Source organism: Odontomachus brunneus, unplaced genomic scaffold (genome assembly GCF_010583005.1).
Source record: "Odontomachus brunneus isolate Ranch 3 - 2012 unplaced genomic scaffold, Obru_v1 Obru_scaffold_029, whole genome shotgun sequence".
NCBI lineage: Eukaryota > Metazoa > Arthropoda > Insecta > Hymenoptera > Formicidae > Odontomachus > Odontomachus brunneus.
The window spans coordinates 1,492,209-1,506,531 of NW_022639479.1; the positions used below are offsets into that span (position 1 = coordinate 1,492,209).

Here is a 14,323-nt window from a genome sequence, read left to right on the forward strand (position 1 = left end):
TCTCTCTCTCTCTCTCTCTCTCTCTCTCTCTCTCTCTCTCTCTCTCTCTCTCTCTCTCCCCCTTTCCCTTTCTCTCTTGATAGATAGATAGATAAATAGATAACAAAATTTAAATTGAGAAATATTTTCAAAAATCAACCTATTTCTTCGCAAAGTCGAGTCTGACTTGTTTTCGTATTTGAATACAAAATACACGTCACGAGTCAAACTCGTTACATTGAGAGGTAAAAATGCTTCGTCTAACATCATAGTTATTTTTGGCCCCAAACATATCTTTTAATTATTATAACATGAAAATGGTAATAGTAACATACAAGTTACCATCACTAACATTACAGTAGGATTTAATTAAAAAAATGATTTTTTTTCACCATAATTTGTAATAATTATTCCTCTATGTGATTATAGTTATAAGTACTTTTCTCAGTGTACATAGTCTCAAATCTTCAAGTGGTTATACCGACTTTTGTAAATTGGGCAGAAGTAGGTCGAACTTGTATTTCGATTTCGGTAAAACCACGAGTAATAATAATAATAATAAAAATAATAGAACAATTACGAAAATTTAAGAACAATATGTACATTTGATTCTCTCGCTATTTGTGATTCCTCTGTGGGAGAAGTGGGAGAGACAAGTCTCGCTTCTGCAATGTTTTCCAACTAAGTGTATGTAAACCAAGCGGTAGAACAATTCAACTTGCTTAATCTACCTTGATTAATATCGATTCAGACACACACCGCAGAAACACGATGAATAATTTCCAGACATAAATAATGATTAGGCATTCTTCAATTTCCATATTCCACTCTCAATAAAATGCCGAGCTGAACTTCCGACGAGTCGCAATCTATTTAACTTTCGAAACCCAACATATTCGTCGGCGATAGCGTGTATTAGTTTAAAGTATTATGTAAAGTCAAATGACGAGTCAAATCTTCGCCCGTCCCTCTATCTCGTTTCGAGATTTCATTCCCGGGAAATCTTTTATCATCAGTCATTTGCCAACAAAAAATCGTCGATAATGAGAAAACGTTCAAACATTACGTTACACTGCAGATTATTGATAGCGGAATCGAATTTCCTGCGAAGGATACCGTGTTCTTCGATTTTTCCGGCAAAAATTATTTATTGAGCAACACAATATTACGTAGTCGTATATTGTTGTCGTGCAATATGCACGCCTCTCACGCGCTCGCTTGATCAGTAATCGCATGTTGAAAACTGCGTGCACGATTAAAAAAAAACACTCATCGGGGTATGTTAAATTAACGATTACTTGGAAACACCGTAATTTTCCCACAAACGCGCGTGCCCACTTTCCGCGATGTATACATAGTGCCTCTTGAGACCGCGCGCGCCACGTCTTGTCAGCTGCTAGATGCTAGAAAGAGAACCGTAAAAGATACTTTGTCAAGGAAATTTGGCTCATAGATTTGACATGTGAACAGAGTTTTATTCATCGCAGGTATTTACTCAACGGAGTCGTTAGCTCACAGAAAACTGTCTAGTTTAGAAAAAAATACTTGAAAATTTATGAGATGTAAAATTTGCGACATAAAGTTTATTTCTGTGAATAAACTTTATATTCCGCAGTTAAATTTTCAAATATTTTTTCTCAATGTAGCTTTTTAGCCAATTTTTAAAAGGATACAATTAAAAAGATAAGTATCTTTTATTTCAATACTGGACATTACTGGACTTAAAATTATTAACGATTAGAATGGGATGGAAGAGAATTTTCAGTAAGATTCGTTTTTCTCAATATAAGTAAGGTAATGAATTTATTTCTTGAGCACTTCTTTAATTTTAATTGGATTGTAACAAAATTTTAATTTAGGATTTGATTAATGCAAAATTAGAGAAGCAGAGAGAGAGAGAGAGAGAGACAAAGAGAGATGGAAGCGAATCTTGGCAGCAAACAAGATTTGCATTAATTGGGAGAACAAAACGAGATAACGTTTCCTCCGTATGACGAAATTGCTGCGCCAGCTTTTATTTCCGTAGACTCACTTGTATTTTTTTGTCCATTGTTCGTGCTTCCGTGCGCGGGGCTACGTTTCATTTTAATTAGATCCTTAATCCGACGCGAGGTTAAGCTTTATTGGGAAAATCTGTTAATCAAATATCTGCGCTCAAGCGCAATCGTTCGGCCAACCTTTGCTCCAAATTTCCGCAGTGAGTCTAGAGTCGAGCGAACAACGAACATGCTGAGTTATCAGCCGAAGATTGCGAATTACAGTGTAATAGCAGCTGACAGCAGTCCGGCGGATTACCCTTCGTTGAGGGTGAAAGTTTATCAATTTTCTTTACTGTGATCTCATAAAACAGTCATTTTCGCAATTACGCGCGCAGTCGGTATAGTGCACTTCTCGTAATATGTAATGCTGAATCATTATTCCCGTTCTGTTGTTCGCTTTCTTACCCGTTGACTGTTCGCGTGCAGACCCTCGGCCTGACCGTGGAAATATAAACGCGGCGATACGTATTTTTCTGTCAGACAATGCGCGACGCCGAAGAACAGCATTATCGAACGATAGCATTTTCAGTGGAAACAACGATCCGCGATACCAACGCGTATAATAGCCGTGGAAAGCACTCTCGTAGTTTATAGATGGTAGTATGCTGATGGCAGTGGATGCATACGCGGGCACGGAGAGAAAAGTGTTTAGTATTTGTAACTATAATCGCATAGCGAAAGATTTATAGTTAAGAGAACGATTTTTGCAGTGTTATTGTAGTGTTAGTGATGATAACCTTACATGTGCATGTTGCTATTGCTATTTTTTTCGTTAGATCAACAAAAAGATAACTGCAGTCGAAAATAACTATAATTTTAGCATTAATAATTTCTCCTTCTCAGTATAGCTACGTTCTTGCAAACAGAAAAAGAGCTGAATCAGACAAAATTGAAAGCTAACGTTATAAGTGCCGTAAAATACGGTTTACATTGACAGAAATTCGCAAACACATAATGTAATTCCCCCAATACACTGTTATTCACCGAGCAAATCTATATACAATGTTGAGAACTTTAGCTTTTATTCATCAGCTGAATTGTTTTGAATTATTACAGAGATAAATTATGATTAAATTATATTATAATAATGATTAAATTTTAATAAATGTTTTCCTTCGAAAAGTTGATATAATCGTAATAGAAAATATCTACGCGAATGTACGTATCATAGTAGTATCATATAATAAGAAGAAAATCAATTAATTCTTGCTGTTCACGTTTCGCAGATTCTTGGACACGATTCCGCTTAAGCAGTCCACTATATATATTACGCGAAGTTAGGGGAAACCCAGAGACGGGAAACATGGCGAATACCAGTCGAGTTTCGCCGATACGGATCGAGAAACTAACGTTACAACGCGTTTCGATCCCGGATTATTCATCGGTGAGCTCCTTGGAGGAGGACTACGGGTCAACCGAGTCCGAGGATATGTCCACCAGCCCGGACACATCTTACCGTTCGAGCGCGGACGCTGACAAGAGCTACGACCCCGAGGAGGACTTTCGCAAGGAGCTAGTCAAATTCGACGATATTATCGAGAAAATCGAGAACCTGCGGTTCGCGCGCAATATCGACCATGAGGACGACAATGACGAGAACGAGGAGGATGAGGACGCCAATGAGAACATCAACAAGACGTCGCGTCGCACCGCTCACAAGAACGTGGACAATGTAGAATATCGGGACACCTGCGAATTGCGAACAAATCGCCATGTCGACAACGAAGACATCAACAATAACGAAGATCACGTGACAGTCGAGAAGAACTGTTACGAGAAGCCTCGCGACAAAGAGCAACGTCGTCCGCAGGAGGACCAAGACTCCGACGTGGATGAGGACGAGGAGTCTGAGCAGGAGCGACAGCAGAAGCACGAGGATGACTCCGATGATTCCGATCTGGTCGAGCGTGGTCCGATCAAGCCAGACTTCCAGTCCCTCCGAGAACATCCTTACTCCATGGTGAGCTGGTTGTCGCGCGCGTCCAATGAGAACGTGGACACCGTTCACGCAGTGGATTACGATAAGACCGCCGAGCTGATCCTGAGAAACAAGGACTACAGCGAGAAAATGAATTCCTGCCTGGACCAGCTGTCGAACTCAAGCCGAAATCAGCTGTCGATCGGGGCGATAGTCGGCGGTCTGACTATGGACTCCGGTTGGACTGGAGAGAACGCCAACGACAGTATGTTCCGCGAACCCGGCAGCGACGTGAGTGCACACATTATTTGTTTTCTCTCGTGTCTTGTCACTAATCTATCAAAGAATATATCACTGGCCGATATATGACATGTTTAAAAATACCTAGCTGTTTATAGTATGAGTTATCAAATGATAACTCATACTATAAAAGAAGAAATTAAAAGACTATTATAAAAGTATATCGAAAGATCCCATTATAAAACTATTAAAAGACTTATAAAAAGACCGAGCAAAGTTTTTTTTAAATAGAACATTCGAAAAATTCGTATCACAAGACGTCGCGCACTTTACCGTGTTATAAAAACAAGGGAATATCATTGAGGATATTTTCTTGTATATCTTCATTGAAATTCCATACGCAATTACATAATTGTGCAACTTGCGATAAGAGGAGGCGTAAGAGATCGCGCGTGTGTGCTGTCGTAACGATACGACGCAGGAAGCATTCGCCAGAGTCTTGATACAAAGGAGGATTTATCTCATTTCAGACCGCACCACTTCCCTCCATAGTCGTCAATGACCCAGGCGAGGAGTCCTTGATGGACATCCTGTCGCGCGGCGGTTTTCAAGCCGCGGTGCTCTCGGACGCCGGTAGTCACTCAATTCCGTCGCCGGGAGCGAAAACTTGGTCGGATTCGCCAGCGAGCAGCTACAACTACGTCGTCTCGAGGTCGAACAGTCGCGCGTCGAGTCGCGCGCAATCACCTGGCTCTGGCGCGAACCTGGAGTCACCGCAGATGCACGTCAATGTGATCGACAGTCCGCTCGGTTCACCGCAGGTAAGCCCGCAGCATCTACATAAATGCATGAGTTTACGCGCGTATATGCGCTTCGGCGAATCCGCACGCGAGCGGGACAGGCGTCGGCGAGAAAGGGCTTTTTTCGCGGGCAACGCGAGAAAGCACGTGACGTTAGGTATGCCGCTGAAACAACGATTTCTCCATTGAGCGAGTTCACGAACCGCGCAAAGATGATGAAATCGTTGTGTCAAATTTATTCGCGGCGTATACACAAGCCGTTGGCAACTTATTGTTGGTCTGAACGAATCATGACTCCTCATAGACGATAATTTTGTGTTAAGAAGTAATAAAAATTTTATATTAATAAATATAAAGTCCATTGATATTAATAAATAAGAGCCAATGCAGCCTATGAATTTCATTGATTTATCTCCTAATTTTCAATGAGAATTTTATTCGGATAATTTTCTCAAGGGTTAGTAACAGAGATTTGCAGTTCACCTAACGTATGTCTCATGCGATTTCTTCATTATTAGATTCATGATTCTTGCGGTAAAAATAAAACGGGAGAGAAGAGAGAACAGTCAGTTTCATTCTTAGAAGAATCCATATCAGGAATCGCCTCCAAGTGTGGTGCACGTCACATTATTTCCATCGTTATCTGACGAAACACTTTTATCATAATTTGACAAGTCCCGTGAAATGCTCGAGCAGTCGCATAATTGACGTTATGACTGTCATTTGTCGTTTACTTTGGCGCACATGTGCAACACGGGTTCGCGGCAGATAATTCAAATTAATCGGTCGGCCTCTTTAACAGGTTGCGTCGACTTATCGAGTACCGCAGGCGTTGTCTTCCTCGTCCTCATCCAATCAGTCCTATGGCGACGCGTCCAGCCCGTCCAACTACCAGACACCCTTGAACTATCAGATCGAGGAACACCTCGGCGACCGCTTCGACGTTCTGTCCGGGTGGAAGGAGACTTACGACTCCTCGGGAACGATCGTCAACAGTAGCGACACCATCGACTGCGCGTTACTTCAGCTGGTGGAGCAGGTAATTGAGGAGGACAAGCAACGGAAGACGCTAAAGGAGCCGCAGATCGCCTCGAGCGCGCCTTATTTTCCATCAACATACAGCAATCAATGCATACCTGCACGTACCTTACAAAGCAATTCCGCGGAGTGTACCTCGAGCAACCTCGCGCTAAGCAACAAGCCGGAGAATTGCGGCCTGAGCATGCCCAACACGAACCCCATGGTCCGCAGCTTGATGGACGGCAGTCTCGTGTCTGTCTACACGACGAAAGAAGGTACCGGTGGTTGCACCTTCGTGAATCGCGCGGTTAACGGTCACACGACCATCCAGGAGCAAAGGTATTATGAGCCCGGCGTGAAGAGCGCCCAGGTCGACGTGTCGCAGCACAATACCTTGTGCAACATCGGCGGCTTAATCGGGCCCGAGAGGTCCGTGAGGAACCCTGAGAATCAGAACTTGGAGAGAAGATACAACCAGCCGTCGGCGATGTACGTGCCTAACGATTACCAGATACCGACGATGGTTTCTTCGTTCGTGCCTCCGAACCGCCCACAAAGGTAAGCTCGCTTCTACGACGACATCCTCGAAAAAATGCGCGTCTTACGAGATACGAAACGTAGGCGAATGCGAGAAAGAAAAACAGAAGGAGAGAGAGAGAGAGAGGGGTAGAGGGAAAGCTGGGGAGACGACGGTGATCCGCAAAGTGTTGATGATGAGAGGAAGAAAAATGTCACTTCTCTGATTCTTGAATGTAGAAATTGCGCGGCGTTAGCTGGAGAAAAAGCACTCTCATTAAATCAAAGTTTCTTCTTCCTGGAAAGAGGTATGCCATTTGAATTACACATCGTGATCGTGAAACACAAAGATAATCCTAAGCGTGCGCGTTATAGTTGCGTAATAAGAATTAATGGCAGATATATCGTAACAGATACGAGACGCAATAAATTGGCTGTTTTGTATATCAAATGAGATGTTCGCACTTCTAATATTGTTCGGTGCAAATGATGCGAGATTAACTGCAAATTGAAAATAAATTCCGACGTAGTGGCATATATGAGAGGCTTACCGCAGTTGTCAGTGCGCAACACTCATATATTGCAATTAACAATTACTTACGTAACAAATAAGTAAACATTAATGTTTTAACCAACTATCTTCAATAGCTGTATAAACGTCAACGATTAGAAATGCTGTCAGTTATAAAAGTAGCGGAGTAAAAATAGCGCAAAACAAAGAATATTTACGCAGATTCCGTGTCGCAAATAAAAATTCGTATCCTATCGAACGTTTCCTTCGGTTGGTAAACCGATGGTCAACTCTAGTTTATTCTTTATCAAATCTTTATCAGCTTATCATAAAAGAAATGTCGCTTCAGAGATGTCTCATATCAAAAGTTAAAAAAAAAAATATCAATACACAAAATGATGTCAAAGTGTCGACCGACTATTTTTATCTATTGATACAATGTCTACAACTTCGGTTATTATTACGAGCTGGTAAAGTTTCGCAAACGTTGTATTCACAAGACAGATTGTTTACATACATACTGCCCTTTCTTTTGCCACGCGTCTCACATGTTTTGTACATTCGATAAACGTAACACGTGCCTTCGATAAGATGAAAATATCATTGCGTTATCAGAAAATATCTACGAAATAAAAATGCTTTTGAAAAATCATCTTGGAAAAATAAGATTAATTTCTTTACACGAGAAATTGGTCGCGTATTGTGAAGCTTTGAAAGTTCTGCCTTTGAAAGTTTTTTCCACACAGTTATCATTAATTAATGATTATTGTTATTAGTCGTATTGGTCGTACAAAGTTTTTGAAAGCTGTGGCTTTCACGTTGACTGGCGTTTGAACAATTATCATATCTACCACTTGATCAAATGATAAAAGGTGTGGTTTAACCAGACTGTTTTGTCGCAGAAAGTCTAATCGAGGCATAATGCCATGGCCTTCGCTAAATTTACCATCCGTGAGAGCGAGCGAGAGGCTGAAGGAAGGATTACATCCTAAGGAAGTGGAAAGAGCCATGAGTAATCTCTTGAAGAAGTCCATAGAGGAACTGGCATCCGTGGACGAGGATGGCGATACGTAAGTGATTCATTCCGCTTCAAGTATAAACGTACGAATATAATGTGCATAAAGAGCAAGTTCAAAAAGTATATCATACATAGCGTACATTGCGCGCATTAATTGATAATCTCAAGATAGAGCATTGCGTTATTCCGCCTATTTATAGCCACCGGCGAAACAGTCGACGTGTATGCGAAGCTTTCGCGTCAACGAGACCATCCGTTTTGCATTTTCTCGAATAATAATTACTTAGGTTACCATTTTGAACTCTCTTGCATCGACAGAGGTGTCTCTGAGTATGCTTGTAAGCCAATCGAAACGCTTATATATAGATCACATTTAGAAATTATCGACAAAAGAGAGTTCAAAATAATGATTCACTGTAATCACTGATGTTCGCGCGTGACAGGGCACTGATGCGTCTGGTGGGCAATCCGGACGAGCTAGCGAAGAAGAAGGCCTATCTGGCGCCGTTGGTCGAAAGATTGGGCAACATGCCGGGCGCGCTGTCAATGGTGAACAATCGCGGCGAGGACGCTCTATACTTGGCCGCGATAAATTGTCCGGAAATGTCGTACGTCACCGGATACCTGGCCGCAGCAATGGTGCAGAAGCGGATCGATATCACCCAGAGATTGTATCACATACGCGTGAGTTTCCTTGAGATTTCTCAAGACTGCTCGCCGCGCGAACCAAGTCGCGATGACAATTCATTAATTCGCTTTTCGTACACACACGATTATTTTCTCGATCAAACGCAAAGATCATACTCTCGTGAGTGTCTTTGGATGACTGACTTCGATTTGCTCGGGGAGTGTTTCTTATCGTATAATTACCAAGTAATTATATGAATAGCACATACCGTTTTATTAATAAATCCGTACACATACACAAGTGATTATTGCACGCGATTATTGGATAATCGCGTAAGCGGAAATAGCATGGCAGTCAACACGTGTGGACAAAAAGGCAAATTAGCGCGATTAATGAGTGTCGAGGATAATTTCAAGCGCGACGGCGAGCGAAATTTCCTGATCGTCATTTCTCTTTTTGTTTCGCTTTAGGGCGACACGCTGATACACTCGATTGCGGCACGTGGCGACTCTCACGGGGAGGTCTTGGCGGAGCTGTTGGCATTGAGGACATTAGAAGGGAGTCCCGTGTTTGATCTGTCCAGGTGCAATTACGACGGTTAGTTGAGCAGAAATGCGCACGGTCGGTTAGTTGAGTAACTAGAATCTGAGGTCGATAAGAGGTGTAAGGAACGCGTTTGCGTTTGCAGGTAGGACCGCGCTTCACGTGGCGGTCGAAACGCACGATCCTATCGGACGAGATGTCAAATGCTTGGCCACGACGCGACTGCTTCTGGAGAACGGCGCGAGCGCCAGGGTCAAGGAGAACAGGTGTGGCGACACCGCCTTACACATGGCAGCCTCGTTGAGCTGTGATCCCGCGCTCGTCAAGGTAATTTACCTGAGGGACTTTCCGGGCCCGTGCGTCACTTGTGAAATCGAAATTGTCATTATCGCGCGCCACCGATCGCGTCTAATTGAGTTTTGAGGTTTATGCAAGTCCGCTTACGCTCTGTACGCCTCGCGGGATCCCAATGAAACGTCTCTGTCGCCGATATAAACCCAAGAGGATCTTCCCAGAGTCGATTACGACGGGCGGATACGTTTCGCGGTGAAGTTCGGGCGGACCTTATCTTAATTGAGACGTAATCCGAAGTTCAAGCGTAATTGAAGTGTCAAACTGTTGCAACACAGGCTACACGAGAAATATGATCGTGATATCGTCCGTTTCTCCGAAGAGAGATTTTATTCGTGCGATCTATGAAACATTCCGCATGACTCGACCGCAATGTTGATTCCATTGACTGAAGAACATCTGGGCGGAGCATTCTACGAGGGGATAGGGTTTAATTAGCAGTAAGGGGAACAATTTGGGTACTTCCGCCGCGACTTCTTCGGATATCTTCAGCTCTATACCAGCATTTTCACTACAAACTGAAGTAACATTTCTGAAAGAAATTTTCAACATCAATTTATTATCAGTCAGTATGTCAACGTGTTGTAAGATATATATCTTGCTTCAGTACGCTTTAAGTATTTTTCTTTTGATGCATTTCAGAACAATGACCCAATTGGTGAACTTGTTTTTGATTAATTCCCAGAAGTTTTCTCATTGGTCTGATACGTTCTGAAGTGTATTCGTTCGGGAAAGAGTATTCAAGCTGTATTGAAGTGAAGTTTACACAAAGCAAATGCGTACGAGTCGAATAGTAGCGCGTCAAGTTGAATAACCTGAAGTATTGTGACTTCCTCCTGCAGCGAATTGATCACCCCTTTGCCTGAATTACCAACACATTCTTCGTCCAGATATTCTCATGTGTCTATGATTGATCCCATAAACTGAAGTGACTTCTCTTAATCGCTTTCCTTCACGTCCGACTAGCGTGTCGAAAGAGAGTATTAATCCTGTAAAGTGATCGTAGGAAACAAGAGAGAGAGAGAGCAATTTCACTCATTCACCCAGAACCACACTACGCGATAACTTCCCGTGCGGCGCACTATATCGCACGATAGCGTTATCGAATCTGACAGTTAAAAATTACAGGAAAATGTGTTACACAATAAAAAGTTGGCACTTCAATGCATCGTGTACTTCTCTTACTTTTGCATTACGTAACACCGCGCTCGATAATTCTCTGAAGGATCATTCCAGTAGACCGAAACGACCTGTTTTCAGGTCGAAAGTTTGTAAGCAGCGCAAGTGCTCGATAACGCGAATACGCGCCGACTATCCGACGCACCCCATTGCTAAATCGCTCTTTTCTGAAAATTAATAAACAAACATATCGAGAAGATTAATGAGATGAGCGATACGAATATCCGAGAGAATACTTCGAATTTTGTTGAAACTGATGTTTTGCAAGGGAATAAAAAGAAAAACAGAGGATGGAGAGTGAGAGTAAGAGCGAGAGAGGAGTGAAATTCCCAACGCGATCAAATTCTCGACGCAACGCACCTATCTACGCTAGCTATGCTTCTGTTTCGATTCTGATGATGTCGCGCGGGCTCGGCTTTCGTTTTCACGTGAATCACGCTCAACGCTTTTCTACGCTCAACAGGTGTTGCTGTGCCAAGCCACTCCGGACATCGTGAACGAGACCAACTACATGTACAACACGCCGCTGCACATGGCCGCGGCGGTTTCGAATACCGTGAGCTTGGAGAGACAGAAGGAGGTCTGCTTGCTCTTAATACAAGCCGGAGGTCACACGAACATACAGAACCGGCAGGGTAAAACGCCCTTGGCTCTTGTCTCAGCCGACAGGAAGGAAGTCATCAAAAAGGTGTTCTACAAGAAATCATGATAACGACGAGAAGAGCGCAGGAACGAGCTCGGCGACGACTGTCGCGTCGCGGGTTGTCGCATGTAAGACTGATCTCCACGAAAGTAGTTTATGTAACTTTAGTAATACCGGAAAAAGTGCAATTAGCGAGAGTATTCGGGAGCACACCACGTGAATTGGACTCCTCGTCGCTTCGTCTCGCGAACGTATGTACGGGGCATGTATGTTCATCAGAAGCGAACTTCCGAGACTGCGAGAGAGCAAGCACCGATACGATACAATTGTTAATCGCGCGAAAATATAGGGGAAATTGTTATTGTAACAACATATGTAGCTGTATATCGCTCAAGTTGTGAACCAGCAAGGAAAATCGCGCGCTTCTTAGGCCAGGAGTACATAGGAAAACTCAAGCAGTAAAATTTAAGCAGTAAACAAATTAACTAATCGCAACCGGTTATTCTATTCACGGTCTATGAATAAACGATTACGATTGGTCAATTTCCTTACTGCTTTATGATTTTCTGTGTGCTCTAGGACTTCAGATCTATATTAACTTAACATGTTCGCTAACAACATCATATGTATGTAACGCAATGATCTCTCATTAGAGACAAATGTTACATATGTGTGACTAGTATCTTCAGAAGATAGAGTCTGACCATTCTTCGAATCTTTTTCCATTGATTTAGTTTGCAGGTCTCAAAATAGCAGAATCACAGTAGTCTATCATATTGTGAGAGGTTACAAACTAACTCACTCACAGACTTCACTCCATGGAAAAAGATATAATTTTTAACATTTTTATTTTACGTTTAACAAATTTTTATTGATTATATATTAACCTTTATCATGGCGTTCGTGATAATAAGTGATAAAAACTTCAAACATCAAATTTACATTTATTTTACAAATTAACATTTATTTTAATGATGATACAAAATGATGAAAAAAGTAACTTGGAGCATGTTTTATTTGATATTCGCAATATACTTTGCTGACAGCAGTTATCATCACCATATAAATATAAAAACGTCATTTTGAGGGGCAACACTGGCCAGACTCTATCTTTTATGTATGGGTGCGATACATTAGACGCTGCAAAAACTTTGAAGCCTTTAAAGAAAAACTATAATTGGTCCACATGGCGTTTTAAAACATTTGTAGTTCTTAATAAATCGCACTCTATGTGTGATAACAAAATATTCTTTATAGCCAGGTTATCAAATCAAATCTATTTTATACAATTATATAAAAAAAAGAAGGAAAGTGCGAGAAGAGAGATCTGTGGGAAAAGTCATCTAAATAAGCCGTGGTAGCGAATGTGTTAATAACAATTAATATTGTTGTCGTCACTCAAAACAAAGTCTTATATAAGATGCTCGAATTTGAATTTAAAGTTGGATGTGAGTCTTTTCCAATTGTATCGCAATTACAAGTATAATGTCATGAGACAGTTTCGTATTTGTAACGTCCGTTTAATGTGAGACACGACCATATAGCCCTAAGGACTAACAATCGACGCTTTTTTACGAAAGAAGAGAAAAATATCGTGCATATTAAATAACATAACGTTTCCTCTACTCCAGGATGAAGTTTTGTTGTTCCAATTTCGATTTAGCGAGATGTTCGAAATTGAACAACATATTTTTTCGCCACGCTCGGCACTAAATATATGACGTTTCGAGGTTTCATGGCATCGATATATTGTTATGTGTTTTGAATGTTGTATAATTAAGTCACGGTAAATACTGTTGTTATTTCTAATCTGTCACATAATGTAACAATTGCTACCTGCGTACTTTAATTTTTGAACCTTCCGTGGCCAAGTAGGATATAGTTTCTAATAATACCCCAAGCGCGCCGTGAGAGTGCTTTTTTAAATGTAGGATTGGTCGTACTCGATATCCCCACTCGGTGAGGTATTTTTTTTTTATAAGTTTAATAACATGGATTGGAATATTACAGCTTAACTCCGTTAGATGTAATGCAAAGTTGTTTATTTAACGCAAACGCGCACGGAAGGTTCGATTCGTAACACTTAGCAAGACGGGGCAGTTTTTTTCTAACATATCTAGCACTACTCTGGCAATGTCTTTCTCTGATTAACGTGTACATATACTTTCAGTTAATACTTTTTATAAGGTGATAATGTTCAAACGTATATTAATTTTAGTGCATCGGACGGTCATATATGTATAACGCGAATCGCGTATCAAAACGACCTATTCCGCGAAACGATTGCGGGTCTCCCTAACTACTCGCTCGGCAAAATTCAATAATGAAGGAGGAATTAACCGATTACAAAATATGTCAAAGATCAAGATTATTGCAGATGGGCCTCCTTTCCGGCGGTTTTATCGAAATTAAGATGTCTGTTAAAAGGTTTGTGCCGCTGCTTCTTTTTTCTTTTTTTCTGTTTTCTTTTCGCGTTGTTCGCATTATTCGCGATTTACTTGGAAACGGAGAACGAAGAAGCGGAATGCTAAGTGGACGATTGCAAGATCGTTTCGCGGAACGTGAACCGGTTATAAATATTGTTACGGCACGAGGGAATAAATTGCCAGGCGCCAAGCCTTGCGCCAAGTGTAGACACGTATACCTGGCTGTTCCGCGAACTGAAAGGCTAGTGCCATAAGTCACCTACACGAGGTGCACGATAATAATATGAACAATGGATATGGAAAGCTCGCTCGTGTGTCGCGGAGAACGAAGCGTGCGTGCGTGAGTGAGCAAGTTTGCGTCGAGCGTACGTTGAGCACGCTGGGAGTGTGCCGCATTAACATATATGTAAATCGCAAAATACATTTTTATACACGACAATTTGCCACCTGGTATTCCCGCCTCTCCCTTACCGCGAGCGATGTAATTCCCCACCTTCGTCGGAATTGAAGAG

The 14,323-nt window shown here is 41.7% G+C and overlaps 1 protein-coding gene across 2 annotated transcripts in view; it reads left to right on the forward strand.

Annotated features, from left to right (window-relative positions):
- LOC116842994 overlaps nt 1-14,247 on the forward strand; it is a 16,412-nt gene extending 2,165 nt beyond the window's left edge. The window contains exons 1-9 of one of the 2 annotated variants that reach the window (XM_032812911.1): nt 2,262-2,286; nt 3,245-4,227; nt 4,707-4,997; nt 5,779-6,554; nt 7,926-8,093; nt 8,485-8,725; nt 9,140-9,266; nt 9,358-9,539; nt 11,206-14,247. In XM_032812911.1, the coding sequence (XP_032668802.1) occupies nt 3,322-4,227; nt 4,707-4,997; nt 5,779-6,554; nt 7,926-8,093; nt 8,485-8,725; nt 9,140-9,266; nt 9,358-9,539; nt 11,206-11,451 (2,937 nt within the window). In that variant the 5' untranslated portion in view covers nt 2,262-2,286; nt 3,245-3,321 and the 3' untranslated portion in view covers nt 11,452-14,247. Of the gene's footprint in view, nt 1-2,261; nt 2,287-3,244; nt 4,228-4,706; nt 4,998-5,778; nt 6,555-7,925; nt 8,094-8,484; nt 8,726-9,139; nt 9,267-9,357; nt 9,540-11,205 lie in introns of those variants that run through there. The other variant, XM_032812910.1, reaches the window with a different exon arrangement.
- The last annotated feature ends 76 nt before the right edge of the window (nt 14,248-14,323 follow it).